General features: G+C 40.2%; 1 protein-coding gene across 3 annotated transcripts in view; it reads right to left on the bottom strand.

Moving 5' to 3' along the window:
- rpap2 (RNA polymerase II associated protein 2) overlaps positions 1–23,760 on the bottom strand; it is a 99,530-nt gene that overhangs the window by 53,242 nt on the left and 22,528 nt on the right. For all 3 annotated transcript variants that reach the window (XM_073062672.1, XM_073062673.1, XM_073062674.1), the window contains 3 exons: positions 20,027–20,984; positions 18,062–18,156; positions 13,595–13,675 (listed from right to left, as the gene is read on the bottom strand). In XM_073062672.1, the coding sequence (XP_072918773.1) occupies positions 13,595–13,675; positions 18,062–18,156; positions 20,027–20,984 (1,134 nt within the window). The remainder of the gene's footprint in view (positions 1–13,594; positions 13,676–18,061; positions 18,157–20,026; positions 20,985–23,760) is intronic.

The raw sequence follows: 23,760 nt of genomic DNA, 5'->3' as shown, positions 1-23,760 counted from the left end.
GTGTTCTTCCAAGCAACCCTCTACCACCACCCTCCTCCTCCTACCTTCAAGCCAATTGGCTAGCTTGCCCTGGATCCTGTGTTATTTAACCCTCTAGATTAGCCTACCATTATCTCTCCTCCTGATCCACCCAGGAGGATCCCTTCTTTCCAAATATCAATAAAGAAATAAGTCAGAAAACATTACTATATTTCCCTATCATTAGTTTTCGTAAATAATTACAAAAACCTAAAGTGGGGAACAGAACTAGAACAAACATTTATTTCAACTTTTGAAATACATCAAAAATACATCATTTTATTCTTCAGGATCTAAACATCACTGTGGTAATAATCAATACAGCAAAATATATTTAGTATTCAAATTCAATTAAAGGATAAACAGGTGAAGAGGTCTTTTGTACACAAGCTGCATTCCTGTTATAATTCTTTGCTTGGCAAAATGTAATATAGGGACTGTCTACGTCATGGAAGACCTGGTTTACAAAAATCTAGTTCCCTCAGACTCTGCTCTCTGGTATAGTACTCAAATACATTCAACAAAAAGCAAGACAGATATCACCCATAGACAAAATTCAATGCCTTCTCCAAACTTTCATTCAGAAAGTATCAAAAGTTACAAACACCGAGCTAGCTCTCAGCAGCACACACTTAAATTTTATTAAACCGCCTACAGTTTTCTCACTTTTAGCAGGTATCACTTCACCCAGACTGCATTTAGACAAATACATCCTCACCAGTAGGTCTCACCATCACATCCTTGCTTTTATATTTTAGTCCCCTTGAAATGAACGCTAACTTTATCCAGAGAGCGGTGAATCTGTGGAATTCTTTGCCACAGGCAGCTGTGGAGGCCAAATCTTTATGTACTATGTACATTTAAGGCAGACGTTGATAGATTGTTGATCGGTCAGAGCATGAATGGATATGGGGAGAAGGCAGGAGATTGGGCTGAGAGAAAAGTTTGACCGGCCATGATTAAATGGTAGAGCAGACTTGATGGGTCAAATGGTCTAATTCTGCTCCTATATCTTGTAGATACGTATATCAATGTAGATGTGACAAATAAAGCCAATCTTTATAATATGCATCTAGACCTAGCAATGATATAACAAATAAACTTCTCTACTTTTGAGATTTTTCTGGACTAATTTTTAAATGAATACTCTGAAATAAATGAGCAGCTTATCAGCCATCAAATAAAATGATTGACATATTCATCTTGACAGCCCATTCAATTGCAACATTCTGGCTAATCTGCCATGAGATACAATGAAAGAGACAGCTTAAATTCACATGGGGTAAGTGTGAAAAATACCAGTGATAGCATCTTTATTCTTATGCTCTACAAGGATAACATTATTGATTGCAGAGTGGGGAAGCAACATTCTTTGATACAAACCAAAGAATGCAGTTATCTGCATCAATTAGAGCAGCCTCTTTTCATATCGATTTGCAGCAACTTCACACCCAGTATATTGCTATCCAGAAGCAGTTTACAAACCAAGCAGTGAGGAGATGAATGATTTGCTCAAGTACATCCAGATAGATCTGTTAGTGCATTAATATCACCAGGCTGTTCAATGACTGCAGTGAAGCTTTTCCAAACAAAAACCCTTTACTCAGTCACTAGTCCCAGAGCAACCACCTGTCATAGTGCAATCATCTTATTGTGGCTGTATTAAAAGGAGGGCTAAAAGCATACAACCTACAGGTGTGGCACATCCATGTATGCAGTAGCAGACAAAGGTCAGTCACATTTAAGGCAAACTGTACCTCAGGGCCAGATTCTCAGAAGAACAAAGCTTTCAGTACAGGGACAAGAACAAAATCGCAAGCAATAGTGGTCCATTAATCTTAGACTTCAATAATTGTTTACTGAAACAGTATTAAAATTCTCACCTAAAGAAAAGGAAAACATTTCTGCAGGGAAAGTGAAAGCCATCAATGTTACAGTCATTAGTCTGAGCTTAATGTGATGACAGTGACATGCGGTATGTAGAAAGCCACCACAATGTTTCATTACCCATCACTGTAACTATCCAGTTAAGACTGTGCACCAGGAGGTAGATCTTCAATCGCCTAAACTTACTTCAAAACTTTCAAAAGAGGTAGGTGTAAAGCACACCTGGATTTCTCATATATTTAAAAAAATGAGGAAACTAACTACATGACAGGACCTAGAGCAATATTTTTCTAGTTATCACCGTGCTTTCCATTCTTGCAAACTACCACTTTGCTAATCTTTTGTTCCTCCGCAGACATCTTAAACATGCTGTGCCATTCCAAATCTATGCCCATTTTCCTCATCTTAAGTTCTTAAGTCAGGCGTCTACCTTTGCTGGGATGTCTCTCAGACACCTAAAACACATTGTACATAATCATAATCAGAAACGGATTTATTATTTGATGTGAAATTTGTTAACTTAGCAGTAGCAGTTTAATGCAATACATAATCCAGCTGAGAAAAAAAAAGTAAAATTTAAAAAAAGTCAGTTAAGTTATACGTATATCGAACAGATTTTTTAAAATATGCAAGAACAGAAATACTGTACAGTCTGCCCTCCTTATGCATGGGTTCAACCCACCGCGGATCCGGAAATCCCGGAAGTTCTCTCTCCAGCATTCGTTGTTTGAGCAGTGTTCGCTTTGTGTCTCGTTCAGTTGCTACTTTGTTTCTGTGAAAAAATGGCTTCTAAAAAGCTATTAAGTGATCAAAGCAATTCCTCAAAGGCTAAGAGGGAGCATAAAGTGCTATTTCTCGCCAAGAAAGTAGAAATCTTCGATCTTTTGAAAAATGGCATGTCGCTTGCCGAAGTGGTCCTCAGCCCTTAACCTCCACAGATCCTGACTTTAGTGTTATTGAGCCTCCTCCAAAGCGTCCTTATTCCCTAAACAATACAGTGTAACAACTATTCACATAGCATTTCCATTGTATTAGGTATTATAAGTACTGTAATCTAGAGATGATTAAAAGTATTACTCGTTGTTTGAGCATTGTTTGACTCGCGTCGCTTTCGTTCGCCACTTGTGTTGTGAGCGGGAGGAAGGAGTTTAAGGCTAGTAAGGGATGGCTGGCTAGCTATGTAAAGCGCTACAGCCTCAAGAACTTAAAGATCACGGGAGAATCGTGATCGGCTGATGTCGAGAGGGTATCAGCATTCCCAGAAGAGCTACGATGGTTGCATCTGTACTGAACATGTACAGACTTTTCTTTCTTGACATTATTCCCTAAACAACATAGTATAACAATTATTTACATAGCATTTACATTGTATTAGGTATTATAAGTAATCTAGAGATGATTTAAAGTATATGGGGGGGATGTGCGTAGGTTATATGCAAATACTACGCCATTTTATATAAGGGACTCGAGCATCCGCATTTTTTGGTATCCGCAGGGGTGGGTCCCGGGACCAATCCCCCGCGGATAAAGAGGGCTGAATGTATATTTTTAAAAAAGTGAGGTAGTGCCCAAAGAATGCCTATTTAGAAATTGGATGGCAGAGGGTAAGAAGCTGATCTTGAGTCGTTGAATGTGTGTCTTCAGGCTTCTGTACCTCCTACCTGATGAGAAAAGGCCATGCCCTGGGTGCTGGACGTCCTCAACAATGGAAGCTGCCTTTCTAAGACACCACTCCCTGAAGATGTCCTGGATACTTTGTAGGCTGGTACCCAAGATGGAGCTGATTAGATTTACAACCTTCTGCAGCTTCTTTCAGTCCTGTGTAGTAGCCCCTCCGTACCAGACAGCGTTGCAGCCTGTCAGAATGCTATCCATGGTACAACTATAGAAGTTTTTGAGTATATTTGTTGACATGCCAAATCTCTTCAAACTCCTAATAAAGTACAGCTGCTGTCTTGCCAATCTTTATAATTATGTTGATATGTTGGGACCAGGTTAGATCCTCAGAGAGCTTGACACCCAGGAACTTGAAACTGCTCACTCTCTCCACTTCTGATCCCTCTATGAGGATTGGTATGTGTTCCTTCATCTTACCCTTCCTGAAGTCCACAATCAGCTCATTTGTCTTACTGACGTTGAGTGCCAGGTTGTTGCTACGGCACCACTCCACTAGTTGGCATATCTCACTCCTGTACACCCTCTCGTCACCACCTGAGATTCTACTGACAATGGTTGTATTGTCAGCAAATTAGTAGATGGTGTTTGAGCTATGCCTAGCCACACAGTCATGTATATACAGAGAGTAGAGCAGTGGGCTAAGCACACACCTGAGGAGAGCCAGTGTTGACTGTCAGTGATGAGGATGTGTTATCACCAATCTGCACAGACTGTGGTCTTCCGGTTAGGAAGTCGAGGATCCAATTGCAGAGGGTGGTACAGAGGCCCAGGTTCTGCAACTTCTCAATCACTATTGTGGGACTGATGGCATTAAATGCTGAGCTGTAGTTGATGAACAGCATCCTGACATAGGTATTTGTGTTGTCCAGGTGGTGTAAAGCCATGTGGAGAGTTATTAAGATTGTGTCTGCCATTGACCTATTGTGGCGATAAGCAAATTGCAATGGGTCCAGGTACTTGCTGAGGGAGGAGTTCAGTCTAGTTATGACCAACCTCTCAAAGCATTCCATTACTATAGATGTGAGTGCTACTGGATGATAGTTATTATGGCAGCCCACATTATTCTTCTTAGGCACTGGTATAATTGTTGCCTTTTTGAAGCAAGTGGGAACTTCCGCCTGTAGCATTGAGAGATTGAAAATGTCCTTGAGTACTCCTGCCTCGCAAGGGTTCACTCTCTTTAAAGACAGCCTAACATCGGCCTCTGAGACGGAGATCACAGGCTCACCAGGTGCAGCAGGGATGTTAACAGCTGTAGTTATGTTGTCCCTTCCAAAGCGTGCATAGCAGGCACTGAGTTTTTCTGGTAGTGAAGCCTTGCTGCTATTCATGCTATTGGGTTTCGCTTTGTAGGAAGTAATGTCTTGCAGACCCTGCCAGAGTTGCCGTGCATCCGATGTCACCTCCAACCTCACTAAGCCACATTAAATCATCCATAACCTGTCTGTAGCCTGCAAACCATCTTTTACCAAGTCTGTTCTGTATCATTCAGTCAAACAATTCCACACTCAAACAGTTCCTTGACTATTGAAGCTTAGCCTGAGAATCACCTGCATTGATTTTTCTTTCTGGTACTGCAGGGTTGACTCTAATCTTTCCAAAGCACCCATGTTTTGCCCCCTTTTTTAGATGCCAACTTTCAGCAACATTATTGAAACATGTCAAGTTTAGGCTTGAGCTCATGCCATGCCCAAAGATGTTCTGGCTGCAATACTCCACCATAATATGGACTATCTTCCACAACACAGACACTAAATAAGTTCAATAAATGTCTTCAAGAGGCAATGGCCTATGGAGGTGGCATCTACCATTAAGGGGTCTCACCATCTGGGACATGCCCTCTCTTTATTACTACCATCAGTTCAAATATATGGGGGGGGGGGAACATGTTTCTTGCTATATTACTCTAAAATTTTATTTTTTGTTTCGTCCACAATACTTGGCGGTTGCATATTTTAATTCTCCCCCCCCCAATCTTGAAATCAATTTAATTCAAGGGGAGGGATTTGCATTCTTAGAAAATGTTCCAAGAAAACGGTGATTTTCTGTACTGTGAAACCTTGTCACGCGTGCATGTGTTGAGAAAAACTAGTTGAAAGACAAATTTTGTGTATATTTATAGACAATAGGTGCAGAAATAGACCATTCGGCCCTTCGAGCCTGCACCGCCATTTTGAGATCATGGCTGATCAATTACTATCAATACCCGGTTCCTGCCTTGTCCCCATATCCCTTGATTCCCCTATCCGTAAGATACCTATCTAGCTCCTTCTTGAAAGCATCCAGAGAATTGGCCTCCACTACCTTCTGAGGCAGTGCATTCCAGACCCCCACAACTCTCTGGGAGAAGAAGTTTTTCCTTAACTCTGTCCTAAATGACCTACCCCTTATTCTCAAACCATGCCCTCTGGTACTGGACTCTCCCAGCATCTGGAACATATTTCCTGCCTCTATCTTGTCCAATCCCTTAATAATCTTATATGTTTCAGTCAGATCCCCTCTCAATCTCCTTAATTCCAGCATGTACAAACCCAGTCTCTCTAACCTCTCTGCGTAAGACAGTCCAGACATCCCAGGAATTAACCTCGTGAATCTATGCTGCACTTCCTCTACAGCCAGGATGTCCTTCCTTAACCCTGGAGGCCAAAACTGTACACAATACTTATCTACATTCTTCTTGCTTCCCATGTAAATTCTGCGACAGGATATTTTATTCTATAATTCAAATTATGGGTACTGATTTTCTGGATTCTGTAAGGGTGAAATTCTGTTAGTGGAATGGCCATAACACAAGAGCTGTCTGTATTCCTTCCTTTACTCAGAACCCTCAATGTTCGCTAACTCTGGAGAAAAATTCAGTATCTCAGTTTTTCTTAACAATTGCTAACAGGCACCTGGAGATTTGCTGAGAAAATTGGTTGCTGTGCAAGGTCTCCAGGGCACCTTCAGTCCATTTCTCAGCTGCACAGACAAAAAAACTGTTAACTGAAAGGAGATGAACTGTGTCTTCTCTCTAAAGCAGTGAAGCAGAAAATTGCTATTGCTGAATCTTTTTTTCTCTCTCTTGTTTACTGAGTGCATTAAGACCTGAAAAGCATTATTTTCCTTCCAAAGGATAAACAGCACTGTTTGGGGTAAAAGATTGTTACAATTAATCTCACTTTAAATATTTCTTTGCTTAAACACTCAGTTCCATTGAAATTTGCCGTATCAAAAAATGCAATGTTTCAGAAGGTTGCTTTAAAATACGCTCATAATAAAATTGAGCTAGTGTGGGGTTGCTTAAGGGACATGGCAAATTACTATGGAAAATGAAAAGATGGCTATTATCTTTTTCTGGCATATAAATATATGAATGTAATCCTTAGTCCTAAGTAACACGAGTTTTAAGGTTACTGTAGACCTACATCATTAAATAAAGATTAAAGCACAACAGATCAAAATGGCTTCCTGAAATTAGATCAGGGTAATTCATTATATTTGTTTGAACTATAAATTAGATCATCTATTTCATTACACAATAGAAAATAGACCAGTACAAGTATATTTTTACTGTTTTCTGTTTAGGTACGTCTGAGGCAGCCTGCTGCAGAGGTTCTGCCTCCAACATTGAAAGCTACTGCTACACAAGCTACAATGACCCAGGTTTAAGTCTGACTAGGGTCAAGGTTGCACATTGGTTTACTTCAATGCCATTGGAAAACAAGAAAATATGACAAAGCTAAATCTGTCATAATCAAAATTGTGAAACATTTTGACAGTTTAATAAGACTCTGACAAAGTTATTGAAGCTGGTATACTTAAAAAGAAATTTCAAAATAAAATTACAAACCCATTCTGATCTTTGAAAATAATTATAAATTCTAAAATAATTATGTCAATATTCCCATTGCTTCCTGATCGGTAGGCCTGGAATATGCATTGAAATTAATGGGAGTTTCAGGTTCTAAAACTGGCCTAATCTGGAATAGGACTTAAGATACAGGAAGAATTTTGTATGTCTTATTATAGTGTCTTATGTATGTCTTATTATAAATTTATTGCAATTATTAAATACAAAATAATTGATTGCATAAATACTCACCCACTTCAAGTCAGTATTTAGTAAATGTACTTTTGGCAGCAATTACAGCCTTGAGTCTGTGTAAATAGGTCTCTATCAGCTTTGCACATCTGGACACTGCAATTCTTCCCTATTCTTCTTTACAAAACTGCTCAAGTTCTGTCAGATTGCATAGGGATCATGAGTGAGCAGTCCTTTTCAAGTCCAGCCACAAATTCTCATTTGGATTGAAGTCTGAACTCTGACATGGCCACTCCAGGACATTAACTTTGTTGTTTTTAAGCCATTCCTTTGTAGCTTTGGCTTAATACTTGGGGTCATTGTCTTGCTGGTAAACACATCTTCTCCCTGGTTGCAGTTCTCTTGCAGACTGCATCAGGCTTTCCCTGGATCTTGCTGCACTCATTTTACCCTCTACCTTCACAAGCCTTCCAGAGTCTACTGCAGTGAAGCATCCCCACAGCATGATGCAGCCACTACCATGCGTCACAATAGGGATGGCGTGTTTTTGATGATGTGCGGTGTTTGGCTTACACCAACATAGCGTTTAGTCTGATGGCTAAAAGACTCAATTTTGGTTTCATCAGACCATCGAACCTTCTTCCAGCTGACTCCAGAGTCTCTCACATGCCTTCTGGCAAACTCTAGACATGATTTCATGTGAGTTTTTTTTCCAACAGTGGCTTTCTCTGCCACTCTCCCATAAAGCTGTGACAGGTGAAACACCCGGGCAACAGTTGTTGTATGCATAGTCCCCCATTTCAGCCACTGAAGCTTGTAACTCCTCCAGAGTTGTCATAGGTCTCTTGGTGGCCTCCCTCACTAGTCTCCTTCTTGAATGGTCACTCAGTTTATGAGGACAGCCTGCTCCAGGCAGATTTACAGCTGCGCCATATTCTTTACATTTCTTGATGATTGATTTAACTGTACTCCAAGGGATATTCACTAACTTGGAAATTTTCTTGTATCCATCTCCTGACTTGTACTTTTCAGGAACCTTTTCGTGGAGTTGCTTGGAGTGTTCTTTTGTCTTCATGGAGTAGTTTTTCCCAGGATACTGGCTCACCAACAGTTGGACCTTCCAGATACAGGTGTATTTTTACTACAATCAATTGAAACACCTTGACTGCACACAGGTCTCCAAAAGCAGATCTCCATTTAACTAATTATGCGACTTCAAAAACCAACTGGCTGCACCAGTGATGATTTGGTGTGTCATATTAAGGGTGGTGAATACTTATGCAATCAATTATTTTGTATTTTATATTTGTAATTAATTTAGCTCACTTTGTAGAGATCTGTTTTCACTTTGACACAAGAGTTTTTTTCTGTTGATCAGTGTCAAAGAAAAAGCCAAAATAAATCCACCGTGATTCAATGTTGTAAAACAAAAAAAAAAGACTTCTAAGGTGGGTGAATACTTTTTATAGGCACTGTATTCTTTACTTGAGTGCAGTGCAGGAGAATAACTGTAAAGAGTCAGTCTCACCATGTGGCATTCAATGTCAGAGGACAGTAACAAGTGCTCAGCTGTCTATCACAGTGAATCTCAGATACAAGACCATAAGATATAGGAGAAGCAGGTCATTCGGCCCATCGATTCTGCTCCACCATTCAATCATGAACTGATCCAATTCTTTCAGTCATCCCCACTTGCCAGCTTTCACCCCATACACTTTGATTCCCTGCCTTAAATACACTCAATGATTTGGCCTCCACAGCTGCTCGTGCCAACAAATTACACAAATTTACCACTCTCTGACTAAAGTAACTTCTCCGCGTCTAAAAGGACGTCCTTCAATCCTGAAGTCGTGCCCTCTTGTCCTAGAATCCCCTACCATGGGAAATAACTTTGCCATATCTAATCTGTTCAGGCCTTTTAACATTCGGACTGTTTCAATGAGATCCCTCCTCGTTCTCCTGAACTCCAGGGAATACAGCCCAAGAGCTGCCAGACATTTCTCATACGGTAGCACTTTCATTCCTGAAATCATTCTTGTGAATCTTCTCTGAACCCTCTCCAATGTCAATATATCCTTCCTAAAATAAGGAACCAAAAACTGCACACAATACTCCAAGTGTGGTCTCACAAGTGCCTTATAGAGCCTCAACATCACATCCCTGCTCTTATATTCTATACCTCTAGAAATGAATGCCAACATTGCATTTGCCTTCTTCACCACCAACTCAACCTGGAGGTTAACCTTTAGGGTATCCTGCACAAGGACTCCCATGTCCCTTTGCATCTCTGCATTTTGAATTCTCTCCCTATCTAAATACCGGTAATAGTCTACCCGGTTATTTCTTCCACCAAAGTGCATGGCCATACACCAGACAACACCAATAGGTGGACCGTGGGCCAGGTCCGGACCACGAGAACCAAATGTCTGGACCACGCCGACCCACTGGCACTTACGTGAATGCACCTGTCATAAGATGTAAATAAAGCACGCACTGCTCTAACTTATTTTAACCTCATCCCACACTGTACACTTGACCTATTCCCCCATAGAGCACATGACATTCACGGGAGAAAGTTGCACTCTCCACGTCTGTGGGAGGATTGCGAGAAGAATGAAATGCGGGAGGATCCAGTGATGAAGGATTTCGTGATGAGCCTGGCAGAAAACTTCAGGGAACGATTTGAAAGCTCCCCTAAACTCTCAGGTGACATCCTCCTCTTCCTGAGACAGCCGTTCTCCATTTCGGCTGATGGCCAGCGGACTGCAGAGGCCAAAAGGCTGGTGCCTTCCACAGATGAGGCAACTCTTCAGATGGAGGTCTTGGAAATGGGAACATCTGATTTGCTCAAAGCACAACACAAGGACGTTGGGGTGAGTGCTTTTTGGATCAACGTGGTTCCCCAAACTCAATTCAAAAACACGAGCGCTACTGCAATGCTCCTACTCACATTGTTCCCCTCCATGTACATATGTGAGTCACCGTTTTCTTCAATGAACTCTATCAAGAACCAGGACAGAAACAGACTCTCCAATGCACATCTTGGCCAGTGCCTCAGGATTGCCACAACAGGATACAGGCCTAACACCAGAAGGATTGCCTCATCCCGTCACTGTCGCTTCTCTCACTGATTGGTGAGTGAATCAATTTATTTTTGTCCATTTGTCAATCTTATTGTGGTATAATAATGTTACAACAACAATAATACCGAAAATTTCATTTATAGCTACACTTCATACTTCAAATGCTACATAGCTTAATTAAAAAGAGCAAATAGATTAAATGAGAGAAAAGGCAGTACTACTAAAACTCTGTGTGTGGAAGAGAAGTGGTGAAGACTACCATGTTTAGTGTGTGTGTGTGTGTGTGTGTGTGTGCGTGTGCGTGTGTGTGTGTGCGTGTGCGTGTGCGTATATTTTAAGTGCCAGATGAGTTCTCATTGTGACAGCTGACAGTTGTGATAGCTGGAGTCATAATTAAATGGTTGGTTTTGGACTTATTTTGTTTCAAGAGTGCATTTTTTTCTTGTGTGACCCACAACACAGGCTTTGAGAATCCCAGTCTTAAATTACTATTACTATTACTACCACTACTAATAATAATAATAATGGTAATAGCAGCAACAACAACATCCGGCCATAAAACTACTTACTGGTGCAATGAAAATAACCCTGGATGTTTTGGCCCTTAGCTTGGCATGCTTGAGATAACTTGGCCCTTGTGGAAAACTAATTGGGGAACCCTTCCATATACTTTCCAACATTGTATTTAATTTCCCACTTCTTTGCCCATTTCCCTAAACTATCTCAGTCTCTCTGTTTCCTCAACACTACCCGCTCCTCCCCTTATCTTTGTATCATCAGCAAATTTAGCCACAAATCCATTAATATCGTAGTCTAAATCATTGACATACATCGTAAAAAGCAGTGGTCCCAACCTTGACCCCTGTGGAATTCCACTGGTAACTGGCAGCCAGCCAGAACAGGATCCCTTTATTCTCACTCTCTGCTTTCTGCCGATCAGCCAATGCTCCACCCACGCTAGTAACTTCCCTGTAATTCCAAGGGCTCTTATCTTGCTAAGCAGCCTCACGTGCAGCACCTTGTCAAAGGCCTTCTGAAAATCCAAGTACACCATGTCTACTGCATCTCCTTTATATACCCTGCTTGTAATTTCCTCAAAGAATTGTGGTAGGTTTGTCAGGCAGGATTTTCCTTTCAGGAAACCATACTGGCTTTGGCCTATCTTGCCATGTGTCTCCAGGTACTCTGTAATCTCATCCCTAACAATCGATTCCAACAACTTCCCAACCACTGATGTCAGGCTCACAGGTCTGTAGTTTCCTTTCTGCTGCCTCCCACCCTTTTTAAATATTGGAGTAACATTTACAATTTTCCAGTCATCCAGTACAATGCCAGAATCTATCGATTCTTGAAACATCATCGTTAATGCCTCCGCAATCTCTCCAGTTACTTCCTTCAGAACCAAGGGTGCATTCCATCAGGTCCAGGAGATTTTTTACTTCATAATCTTCACTTCCCTGACACTCTTGAATGTCTGGTACACTGCAGACGTCTTCCACTGTGAAGACTAATGCAAAATATTCATTCAGTTCCTCTGCCATCTCTGCATCTCTCATTACAATATCTCCAGCATCATTTTGTATTGGTCCTACCCTCGGCTCTCTTTTACCCTTTATATAAAGAACAGAGTGATATACTATGTAAATACTCGTCAAGGACTTTATGGAGGGGGGAATGCAAGCAGAATTTTAAAAAAAATTGAGATTCACGTAAATGGATGCTTGATCCTAGGTAACTATGCTATATTACTCCATGACAATAGTCCAGATGCAATCTCACAAAGGCATCATTTAATTAGACTATCTCTCTCTGTTCTCTTCTGATAATAAGGGCTGGCATACAGTACTGTTGGTCTCCCTAACTGTCTGCTGAACCTCAATGTTACCCTTCAGTGAATGATCTACAGACACACTCAGGGTTCTTTGAACATTAATTTCTTTCAATACTTATCAATATTCTACTTTATATTTTTCCACATTATATTCCACCTCCTCGTCAATGTCTATTGCTTAACTTGCCTCTCTCACCAAGACCACTATGCATCCTCCTCATAAACCATATTTTTACCTGCATTGCATCATCAGCAAACCTTGATCAGCACCGTACAGCCTCAAACCAAAAATCATCAGTCTAATTTAGGTCTGTTTCTGTCCATAATGGCACATTAACTTCAATGCCCTACATTCTATTAGTGATCTCCCTGTGACACCTTATCAAAAGCCTTGAGAAAGGCAAAATACATCACATCAACTGGTTCACCAATATCCCTCCTTGGTTACTAACACCCTCAAAAAATCCAAGAGATTTATGTAATAATATTATTCTTAAAATTCATGACACTGTACCTACTTCAGTTTTTATTTTCCAGGGTACCTGATTACCACTTTCTTTATAACACCCATATTTTCTTGGGAGAATAGAAATAGCACTGAAAATTGGAACACATGAAATTTAAATTCTGATATACTGAATCAACGCAGAGATGAGCAGTGGAAACCAAAGTCTCAGCTCACGGTTAAATGGAGTTACAACTGTTTAGTTTTACTTGAGATAGTGGTTTTGGAGTTGGATTGAATGGACTGCAAGGATAGGCCATTTTCATCAGGTCATCAATTTGGTCTTGGTTTTACTAAGCAAAAACTCATGAAGCTGCTACTTTTCCTTTTGTTGGAAAGAATAGAGATAGCAAAGGAAAGAAGTTACAGTGGAAAAAAATATTGCTGTTTACTTTTGCTGTCCATGATGAATCAGTAGAAGTTTTGGCTGAGGAAAGTTAGGCCTAAGTTTTCTCAATGTAATCCAGGAAGATCCATTAATGGCTGTCTGCCTCAGCTGTTAAACACAGATGCACATTATCTATCAGCATTTGCATTCTCATGTACAATTTCAGAGTCAAATCACTTACCTGAAGGTTTTTACGAGGTTACTTAGTTCGGAAAATATATCAGACATCGAAAGTGGAAAAGGTGCCAATAACTTGGGTAAGCTAGGAATAAAGAATATAACCTTTTATAATTGCTATCAAATTCTCTATGAAGATTTCAAGAGAACCTTGAAACTTACAACTGCTCCCATGCAAAATATCACAACAGTCAAAAGAATATTAATACTCTCTCACAAGCAGTGTGATTTTAAAAAATATCCAATTTTAAGGTGGACAAAGTTTCTATATTTGAAAAGGTTTGATTTTGGCAATTTTGGCATATTAAATTCACTTCTGAAAATACTGGTGATATTATTAGAGAATTATTTGGAGTTATTCAGAAGAAAATGGGCTTAATCCCAAAGAACAAACATTTTAATCACTATCAACTCTCCACTAATAGAAAAGCCCAATTTTAAAGTCGCCAAATATGAGCCTTACTTAAAATTAATTTTCAGGACTTTGTCAAAGCCTGCATTTACTACCCATTCTAAATTGCTCTTGAGAAGATGACAATGACAATTCTTTAATCACTGCAATCTCCTGGTGTTTGGGGTAGGGAGTACCAGAATTTGCACACAGTAATGATGAACAGCTCTGTTTTCAGGTTAGGATGATGTGAGACTTGGAAGGGAAAATGCTGGTGATACATGTGCTGTCCTTGTCCTGTGTTTGTGACATACTGTCAGAGTAGTCTGGGTGAGCAAGTGCAGTGCATTTCATAAGAAGTGGTAGCTGTAGTTACAATGCCTCGAGCAGAGTATGATGTTCTCCTAAGGGGTGTCCCTGGGATGTTAGGAAGCATTCCCTTAATGGAGAACGCTTGTGTATCATTTTTGTTTAACATGGGGGGGGCTGATGCATGGTCCTTGACAGATCAGGGTCAGGGTCCAGTGGCATAAAATGCAAGATGATATGATGCGCCTTTATCTTCCACCAGCTCTGTCACTGAGCTCTTGGTTAGGTCCCTCTTTGACTGGAACCACTCCCTTGATCTTACCGCCATGGGTAACCCTACCAGGCGCTAAGCACCAAATGGCTAAATTCGAGCCAGTATTGCTCTTGGGGTCTCAGGAACTCATAAGCTTCTCCACCACAACAAGGTGACAATCCTCAGGGAAGTCCTCAGTGATTAATACTACAGCCACTACCTAGCTACACCATGGGGTACTTTACAATAGCCACCTCTACTATAGCCAATATGTGGCTGTGCTGGAGGTGGCTTTTGTGAGTGACCCTTCGGCGTAGTTAGGTGGCAGAAGTATCAAAGGGGGAGTTGACGAACACATAATAGAGAAACCTCATAGCTCTGAGAGAGTTAGCATGGATTCAGTGGGCTGAAATGCCTTCTTCTTTGCTATAGTGAGTAAAAACTAACCTTTAATAATTACATAGCGTTACTGTAGTAAGATTAAATCAGAATCAAAACATTCCATCAAAAACTTAAAACATTCTTGCTGTCAATGAACCTTTTTTTTTTTTAAAAAAGAGCATCTTCATAGACCCACAAAGCAATGCAATTAGTAAAGTTTCCTAAAGGTTATTAATTTACCTAGGGAGACATCCAGTTTTCTGAATTTAAAATTCACTATCTTTCAAATAAAACAAGATCATTAATTATGCTGAAAGTAATTTGTGCTGAGAATACAGATTCTTTATCCACTAGTTAAAATTCCAGCACAGGTTAAGCAACCCTTAACTGAAATGCTTAGGGCTAGAAGTGCTTCGGATTTTGGATTTTTTTGTATTTGGGATGTTTGCATTTATATAATGAGATACGTTGGGGGTGGGACCCAAGTCCAAACATGAAATTGGCGTGAAGCTCACAAAGCGAACAGTCTGCAGTTGAAGCACAGTCTGACACGATGTAGCTGTGTCCTCCACAGACTGTCAGTTGAATGACCACCCCCAACTACATTTATTACTGGGTTCCAGGACTGCGATTGGCTTCATATCTGCCATCAATTTCAAACAGCTGCCCATACCACATCAACTATGATGGGAGGGGGGATAGTTTAAAATTATATTTTAAATAATTTTGTGCATGAAACAATAATGTGTAAATTGAACCACCAGAAAGGTAAGCTGACCAGGTGGACAGTCAGAGGCTGTTTGGCATCGCCTTCATCCTGACTCTGAATTTAAGTGCTACTGGTAAGCAGTTTTTGTCTTATACTTGTTCATCACACATATGTACTGATGTAGTCATTCAGCATGTTAGATTTTCATCAGTGACGATCTTGGCAAACTCATCAATGAATTTCTCTGCTGCTTTGTGATCAGCAGAAGAGATATCAGCACAATTCTTTAAAAAATTAATTCTATGCTTTTTCTTAAATGTCTGCTACCAGCCTGCAGAACATTCAAAATTATGTTCAGTTTGTCGTGATAGCTCTTTGCCTGTTTCATAATCAGCATACAATTAAGTGGCGCATGTTTACTCTGACGTTGATAAATCCACTCTTTCAATACACTACACGATTGAGATCTTCATTTTTGGCTTTATGAAGTTTTTTTCTATTTTTCATTATCTACTCTTTAGTACATATGTGAAGTCACTTCTCAGAACTGTCTGTGGTGTGTAGAGACTTGCACATCACCTGGGAACCCTTCTAGCTCCTTGTGGAATTTTCCATTTGTGACATCATGTCAGCACTCAGAAAATGTAGGATTTTGGAGGTTTTTGGAATTTGGAATTTCAGATAAGGGGTGCTCAACTTATAGAAACACTTGGAACTACTTTTTTTAGTAGATAAGAATGAGAGCAATTTCTAAGAAGACAACAAAATAAAGAGCAAACATGAGGAAATCTGCAGATGCTGGAAATTCAAACAACACACACAAAATGCTGGTGGAACACAGCAGGCCAGGCAGCATCTGTAAGGAGAAGCACTGTCGACGTTTCGGGCCGAGACCCTTCATCAGGACAAAACAAAGATATAAGCTACAACATTAGTAACTGCTGACTCCTAGCTGAAAGTGGTACGGAAATGAAGGGGGCAGAAACAGAATAATAAGCAACAGACCACATTCAGTAAGGATATGCAGCAATACCTCCACCATGATTATTCTCAACACCCTATAAGGCTGCGTCCTCAGCCCAACTCTACTCCCTGTGTACTCAGAACAGCTTGCTCTAACTACATAAACAAATATGCACATGATACCATCAGAGTGGGCCATTTCTCATATAATGATAAGTTGAAGTACAGGAAGGAGATAGAGAGCCTAAGTGACATGGTGTCATATCAACAATCTTTCCCTCAATGTCAAAAAAAAAAGCTTGTCAAGAAGGGGGTGGTGCACACACTGGTGATTTACATGAAATCAGGTTGACAGTGTTGAGAGTTTCAAGTTCCTAGGAGTAAACATTACCAATATCCTGTCCTGGTCCAACCATGTTGAAGCCACAGCCAAAAAAGCTCATCAGTGCTTCTACTTTCTCAAGAGGCTAAAGAAATTTGTTATGTCGCCTTTGACCCTTACTAATTTTTATCAATGTATCATAGGAAGCATCTTAGCCAGTTGCTTCATAGCTTGGTATGACAACTGCTCCACCCTTACCACAAGAAACTGCAGAATTGTGGACACAGCTCAGCACATCATGGAAACAAATGTTCTCTCCACGGATCCTGTCTGCACTTCTTGCTGCCTATGTAAAGCTCCACCCACCCTGGACATTTCTCTCTTCTCCCCCATCCCATTGGGCAGGAGATACAAAAGCCTGAAAGCATGTACCACAGGTTCAAGGGTAGTTTTTATCCCACTTTTACAAGAGTATTGAATGCTTCCCTAGTATGATAAGATGGAGTCTTCACTTCACAATCCACCTCACTGTGATTTGGCACCTTACTGTCGACCTGCACCGCATCTTCTCTGTACAGTAACACTTCATTCTGCACTTGTTATTGTTTTACCTCATGCTACCTTAATGCACCATTGTAATCAATTGATTGTTGTGGATGGTATGAAAGTCAAGTTTTTTCACTGTAAGACGCACACAATGATGAAGGAATTCAGCTGGCCAGGTAGCATCTATGGAGTGGAATGAACAGTTGACATTTCAGGATAAGACCCATTGCTTTGGATTTCCAGCATCTGAAGAACCACTGTACCTCGGCGCGTGAGACTATTTGCCGAGCACAAACCGGGCTGAGCACCTACACCCCATCAGCCATGGCCTTCTGGAGCTCCCAGTTGCCAGTCTTGGATGGTAAATAGGGACAGTAATCAACCTTGGCATTGCACTTGACATCCACATACCATAAATACAAAAAAACATAGCATAAAAAGTTTCTTTTGCCCTAACAAATCACAAAGATAACAGGATCTGAACATCAGTTGTGAAGAGATATATAATTTTTATGTCTAGTTAGAAATGTTGCAGAAATGTGAAAAAATGCAGATTCTAGGTGGATATTAATGAAGATACACTAACATAACACTTACACTTTTTTAAGTGCATCTAGAACAATGCGTTTGCGGATCTGGTTCCGTGCTTCAGAATCCACCAATGGAAGAACTGGATCCTCCTCTCTACTTTCCTAAATTCCAAACAAAATGCAACTTGGTATCATTTAAGTTCAGAATTGTTCAATCTACAAACTGAGGAATATAATGGATTAATAAACTTTTGTTTCTTGTGAAGTTTGTTAACAAATAAATGTCTAAAATTAATCAATAAACTGATCATATAGGAAGTAGAATAAAACTTTCCATAAACAGGAGAATGATGCCATTCAAAAACAGGTTTGGAATTTCAATTTAAAACTACAGTGAAATTAATTAACATTTAATGTGTGCATTACTGGATTTTAAAAAAAGTCTTGTTTGAATATCCTTTTCATGAGAAAAGATGGTTTTTAAAATAATTTTTAGGTATTGAAATAGTAGCTTTATAATACAACATAATGAGCTAACAGCCATTCTGGCTTTTTGCCATGGGAGCATTTCACCTTTTCCGCTGAGACAACTGGTTAAGCAGCATGTGCTAACCATATATAACCATATAACAGTTACAGCATGGAAACAGGCCATCTCGGCCCTTCTAGTCCGTGCCGAACGCTTACTCTCACCTAGTCCCACCGACCTGCACTCAGCCCATAACCCTCCATTCCTTTCCTGTCCATATATCTATCCAATTTTACTTTAAATGACAATATTGAACCTGCCTCTACCACTTCTACTGGAAGCTCGTTCCACACACTTACCACTCTCTGAGTAAAGAAGTTCCCCCTCGTGTCACCCCTAAACTTTTGCCCCCTAACTCTCAACTCATGTCCTCTTGTTTGAATCTCCCCTACTCTCAATGGAAAAAGCCTATCCACGTCAAGTCTATCTATCCCCCTCATAATTTTAAATACCTCTATCAAGTCCCCCCTCAACCTTCTATGCTCCAAAGAATAAAGACCTAACTTGTTCAACCTTTCTCTGTAACTTAGGTGCTCTCACCACTAGTTTTAGACACGGATACCATGGCAAATACACTCTGGTAATCTACTCCATGCTTTATCTCATTTTAAATACACCTACCATGCTACCTCTCAGCCTCCTTTGCTCCAGAGAAAACTGATCTATCTAATCTCTCCTAATGATTCAACCAACCAATCCAGACAATACCCTTGTAAATCTTTTTTGCACACTTTCTGGCTTAATCACATCCTTCCTGTAACATGGTGATCAGAACTCCAAGTGCAGCCTCAACTACATTCTGTATGACAGTAATATGATATTCCAATTCTTACACTAAAAGCCTTAAGCTAGTGCAGGTAGGAATGTGTTATGCCTTCTTTGCTACCCTGTTGCCACCCTCAGGGAACCATTACTTGTAACTCCTAGCACTCCTTAATTCAACAGCACTCATTGTGTATGTCCAACCTTGGCTTAACTTCCCAAAATGCATCTCTTCACTCTGCTCTGAGCTAAATTCTCTCTCTTATTTCTTTGCTCATTTTACAATTGATGAATTATCACATTGCAACCCTAGAAAACTTCCTTCACTGTTCACAAATTATGGTGTCATCAACAAACTTACTAATCATGCTACCTATATTCTAAGCGAAATCACTAACATATACAACAAATAATGGAAATCCCAGCACTGATCCCCACAGCAACCCACGGGTCATTGGCCTTTAGTCTAAGAAACTTTCATCCATTACCACTCTCTTTCTCCTACCAGAATCACTGAGCAAGCAGTTAATAGATTCAATGCCTTGTCACTCAAATACAGTACCACAGAAAGGAACCTATGGGGGAGTCACAAAATTAAAACATAAAATCCTCAACAAACTACTGTGTAGTGGAATCTGACAAATCTCTGAGTGTGGGTCATTTACTAGTACTGAGAATGATATTGGATTCTTTCTATGATTTCCCCTGGAAAAGTATTAGTGTCAATGATGTACAACTTACAGCAGATGTGGATTGATAATGTTCTTCACTTTTGTCTTCAGTGTTGTCAGGCAAAACATACCGCCCTTTATAAAACTCTCTGACCTTCAGGTGAAGAAATTCGGATTCCTGCTTCAGTTGTTCAAAATTTGGTAATGGTCTAACAGTGGTCTCCGCCCCTTTCACCTGGACACTCGTGCTAATATTTTCATTAGGATCCGTGATTTCAACTACTTCCAGGCTATCCAAGTCATCTTCATCAAGTTGTTCTTGTGCGGTAGCATCAGATGATTGACATGGCAAACTGCACTGTGTTCTTCCGTGTTTTAAGTTCGAACCATAAAGAAATCTTAATGTTTCTTCCGTATTCCATTCACTTAATGTTTGTCTTAGTAATTCTAGTACATTAGCTTCAGCACCTGAAGCAGATCTACACGAACTAACAAGATTACGTTGTTTTGATTTTGATATTAGGTTTCTCAGTGATGCAGCACCCTTCTTGCTTAAACCTTGTGTTGTAAAATTACTTGTTGTAAGTTTGTCTTTATCCTTTAATCCACTTGAGGGAGTTGTTTGAGGGACATCTTGGCCTGCTGCCTGAGGAGCTTCTTCCTTTTGTGTAAAAGTCAACTGGTCGATTCCAACATCCTGTGATGATCTGGAACTGTACGTCTCAAAGTGATATTCCTTCAGCTGCTGTGCAATATTTTCTACCTCCTGATCCAGCTCTGTAAATTTTGGTGCTGGTACTGAGTTTGTACTCGTGCCTTGCTGCTTTCTTTTGAACTGTTTGTGCCCTGCAGATTTTAACTTTTCTCCCATGAGGATAGTTGAAACAAATTCTTGATCAGAGTCACTGCTATCACTTTCATTTGAAGAGGAGCTAGAGACACGTTGATCATCCATAAAGGGAGGGTTATCAATATCCGAAATTCGGATATTTAAATTTTGAAACTTCACTTCTTCCCCAGCACTCCCTCTGCAAAATAAGAATATATAATAAAAATAAATAGATTTCAAATTTTCTAGGTACAATTTAGTAGCCAGGTATCATAAAATTATAAATTTAATTTCTGCAATTCAGAAGCAGGAACATCTCAGAATGATACCTTACAATGGCATTTTGAGCCAGGATTCCCAACCTTTTTTATGCCGTGGACCAATACCATAAAGCAAGGGACCCTGGCTGGGGACCCCTGCCTTACACATATTCAACCTTCATTGTCCAGGTTTGTTCTTTTTTTTTGTAATTTATTTTTTTATTGAAGTTCATCATCAAACAAACATTTCCATAAGATGTATTTCAGACATTGTACATATATATCATATAATCATATATATCACAAATCTCCACAAAGTATTTATCTGAGGTACACACATAGAAAAGAGTGGAAAGAAAAAACATGCAAAAGGAAAGAACTATGTACAAGTAGGGAGTGATTTTTTTTCACAACAGATTCATTGATTTGTGAGAATAAAATCAGGCCTATGAGGCATTATTTAGTTAAACCATTTTTCCCAGAATGAATCAAATTGTTCCAAATTGGATAAAATTCTCTTACGTTTGATTGGATTTAATAGCCCATTGACATTAAAAGAAATGAATTTTACCTTGTCCTTAGCCATCTGTATTTATCTGTCAATGTATCATTGAAATTAGCAGAATAAAACTTAATCGATCTACTCCCTGAACAAATAAGAACCAAGAAACGCAAATAATAACAAAAATGGCACGAATGTGTGATTCCAAGGCTGAGGTCTCTAGCAGATGGCCCTGCGTTGAGCTAGAGGAAATGTCTAGCTGTGGGGGATAACCCCTCCTACTTGTGAGTTGAGGGCCCCCATTGCAGTATTCATAAAAGTCAGTGAACAAATCCATTACACAGAAAAGACTTCCCTGTGCACTCCTCATATATATACACACACACACACACACATATATTACATACATATATATATTCTCATTTTGGTGGGGAGAAAGGAGTAAGTGAGCAAATAAAGAATAACAACTAAGTAATATAAAATCCACATTATAATAAGTATTTCTTGAGATAGGTATATCACTGTGTACTTTTGCTTCCGTTTAGCTTCTCAACATTATTAACGTTAGCCAAACCTTATGGCTCTTCTGAAGGGGGTGAGGACTGTCTTTGGGAAACTCCTGGTCTCTTCCTGATATATTTGTCTCAGCCTCCTCCCGTCTCCTGCCTTCTCGATTCTCGCACTATTTCCCAAGCGGAGTGGGATAATTCCTCAGTCAGGCTTTCCCTCGTTTTGGTCACGCTGACGGGCAACCCTCTGGCCTTCATGTCTGTAGTCGCCTCTTCCACTGTCTGGTACAACCGCGTCCCGTTGTCATAAAACACTCGAAGTTTAGCAGGGTACGGAGTTTGAAATCTAATCTTTTTTTGCTTTCGCTTTACTTCAGAGTATTCTTTGCGTTTCTGCAGGACCGCGGGGGGGGGGGGGGGGTAATCTTGGTCGAAATATATTAATTTATCGTTGAAAAACATTCTCTTCTTACCCCTGGCCCTTCGTAGAATCTCCGCCTTGGTGCTGTACTGAAGGAATTTAATTATTATTGAGCATGGCTTTCTATCCCAGGTAGGTTTTGGGATGAGCGCGCGGTGGGCTCTTTCGACTTCCAGCTCCATAGCCGAGGGAAGATCCAGCGCGTCCCGCAGTAACTTTCTGACAAACTCCGTCATAAACGAGCCCTCTGCTCCTTCGGGAACATTGTAGATTCTGATATTTTTCCGCCGTGATCTTCCTTCCAGGTCAAGCAGTTTACCTTCTTGGTGATGTAATATTTTTATTGTCTTACTCAGTATCTGTTCCACATTTTGAATGCGATCTTCCACCTTCTCAATTTGAGTCTCTGCCACCGCTATTTTTTGATTGACGCTGGCGAGCTCTGACTTAATATCACGGAGCTGCTACTTTATTTCTTTTTGGAACTCCATTATTTCTTTCAGGATTTTGAAGATATTCGCCGCTTCGCCTGAACGAGGCCCAGCATCCGCCTCGCTAGCACACGGTCGGGTAGGAGAGCCGCTCGCCGCACTCCTCTCGGACGCAGGCTCCGCAGTGTCGCTTTTTTTATTTCCATTCCTTTTCCCCATTCTTGCCCCTCTTTTCAGTTCAAATATTTTTTGAAAAATATTATATTTGATGGGATAACGGGGCTTAATACACGTTTTTTCGGAGGAGCTAGTAACTTAAGCTGGCATTCTTGACGATGAAGTCACTGGAACCGTCCAGGTTTGTTTTCATTTATTGATTAATGGAACTGAATGTTATGGGCAAGGACAGCATTCACTATCCATTCCTAACTGACTCTCAACTGAGGAGGCACAGGTTTCAAAATCCACTTTTTCTTAGCGCTCTGTCTGAATAGCTACTGACATCTTGGAAGCTGCGGATAATCCATTGCCCGTGATAACAAGAGAGAAGTGACAGGAACACTTTAATTAGACAAGTAGCTGTAGGGCAGCTATAGAGCTTGGAAACAAACAATACTTGTTTACAGTTGCCCAAGTTGAGTTGTTAGGCCACTATCCACAAAGAACAGCAGCCAGATGGTTTCCAACAACTTTTATTTATATTGTGCAAATAATGTTGTGAAACACTCCAAAATAGTGCAGAGGCATATTTACAGAATTTCATCCTCTGCTACATAAGGAAATATTAAGAGCATATGCCAAATCACATCTAAAGTTGTAAAAGAGCACACTGTACATTGAAAGGGAGGAGTA

Source organism: Hemitrygon akajei, chromosome 12 (genome assembly GCF_048418815.1).
Source record: "Hemitrygon akajei chromosome 12, sHemAka1.3, whole genome shotgun sequence".
Lineage (NCBI taxonomy): Eukaryota > Metazoa > Chordata > Chondrichthyes > Myliobatiformes > Dasyatidae > Hemitrygon > Hemitrygon akajei.
The sequence above is the reverse complement of the archived record's forward strand: the minus strand, read 5'-3'. Positions and strand labels throughout refer to the sequence as shown.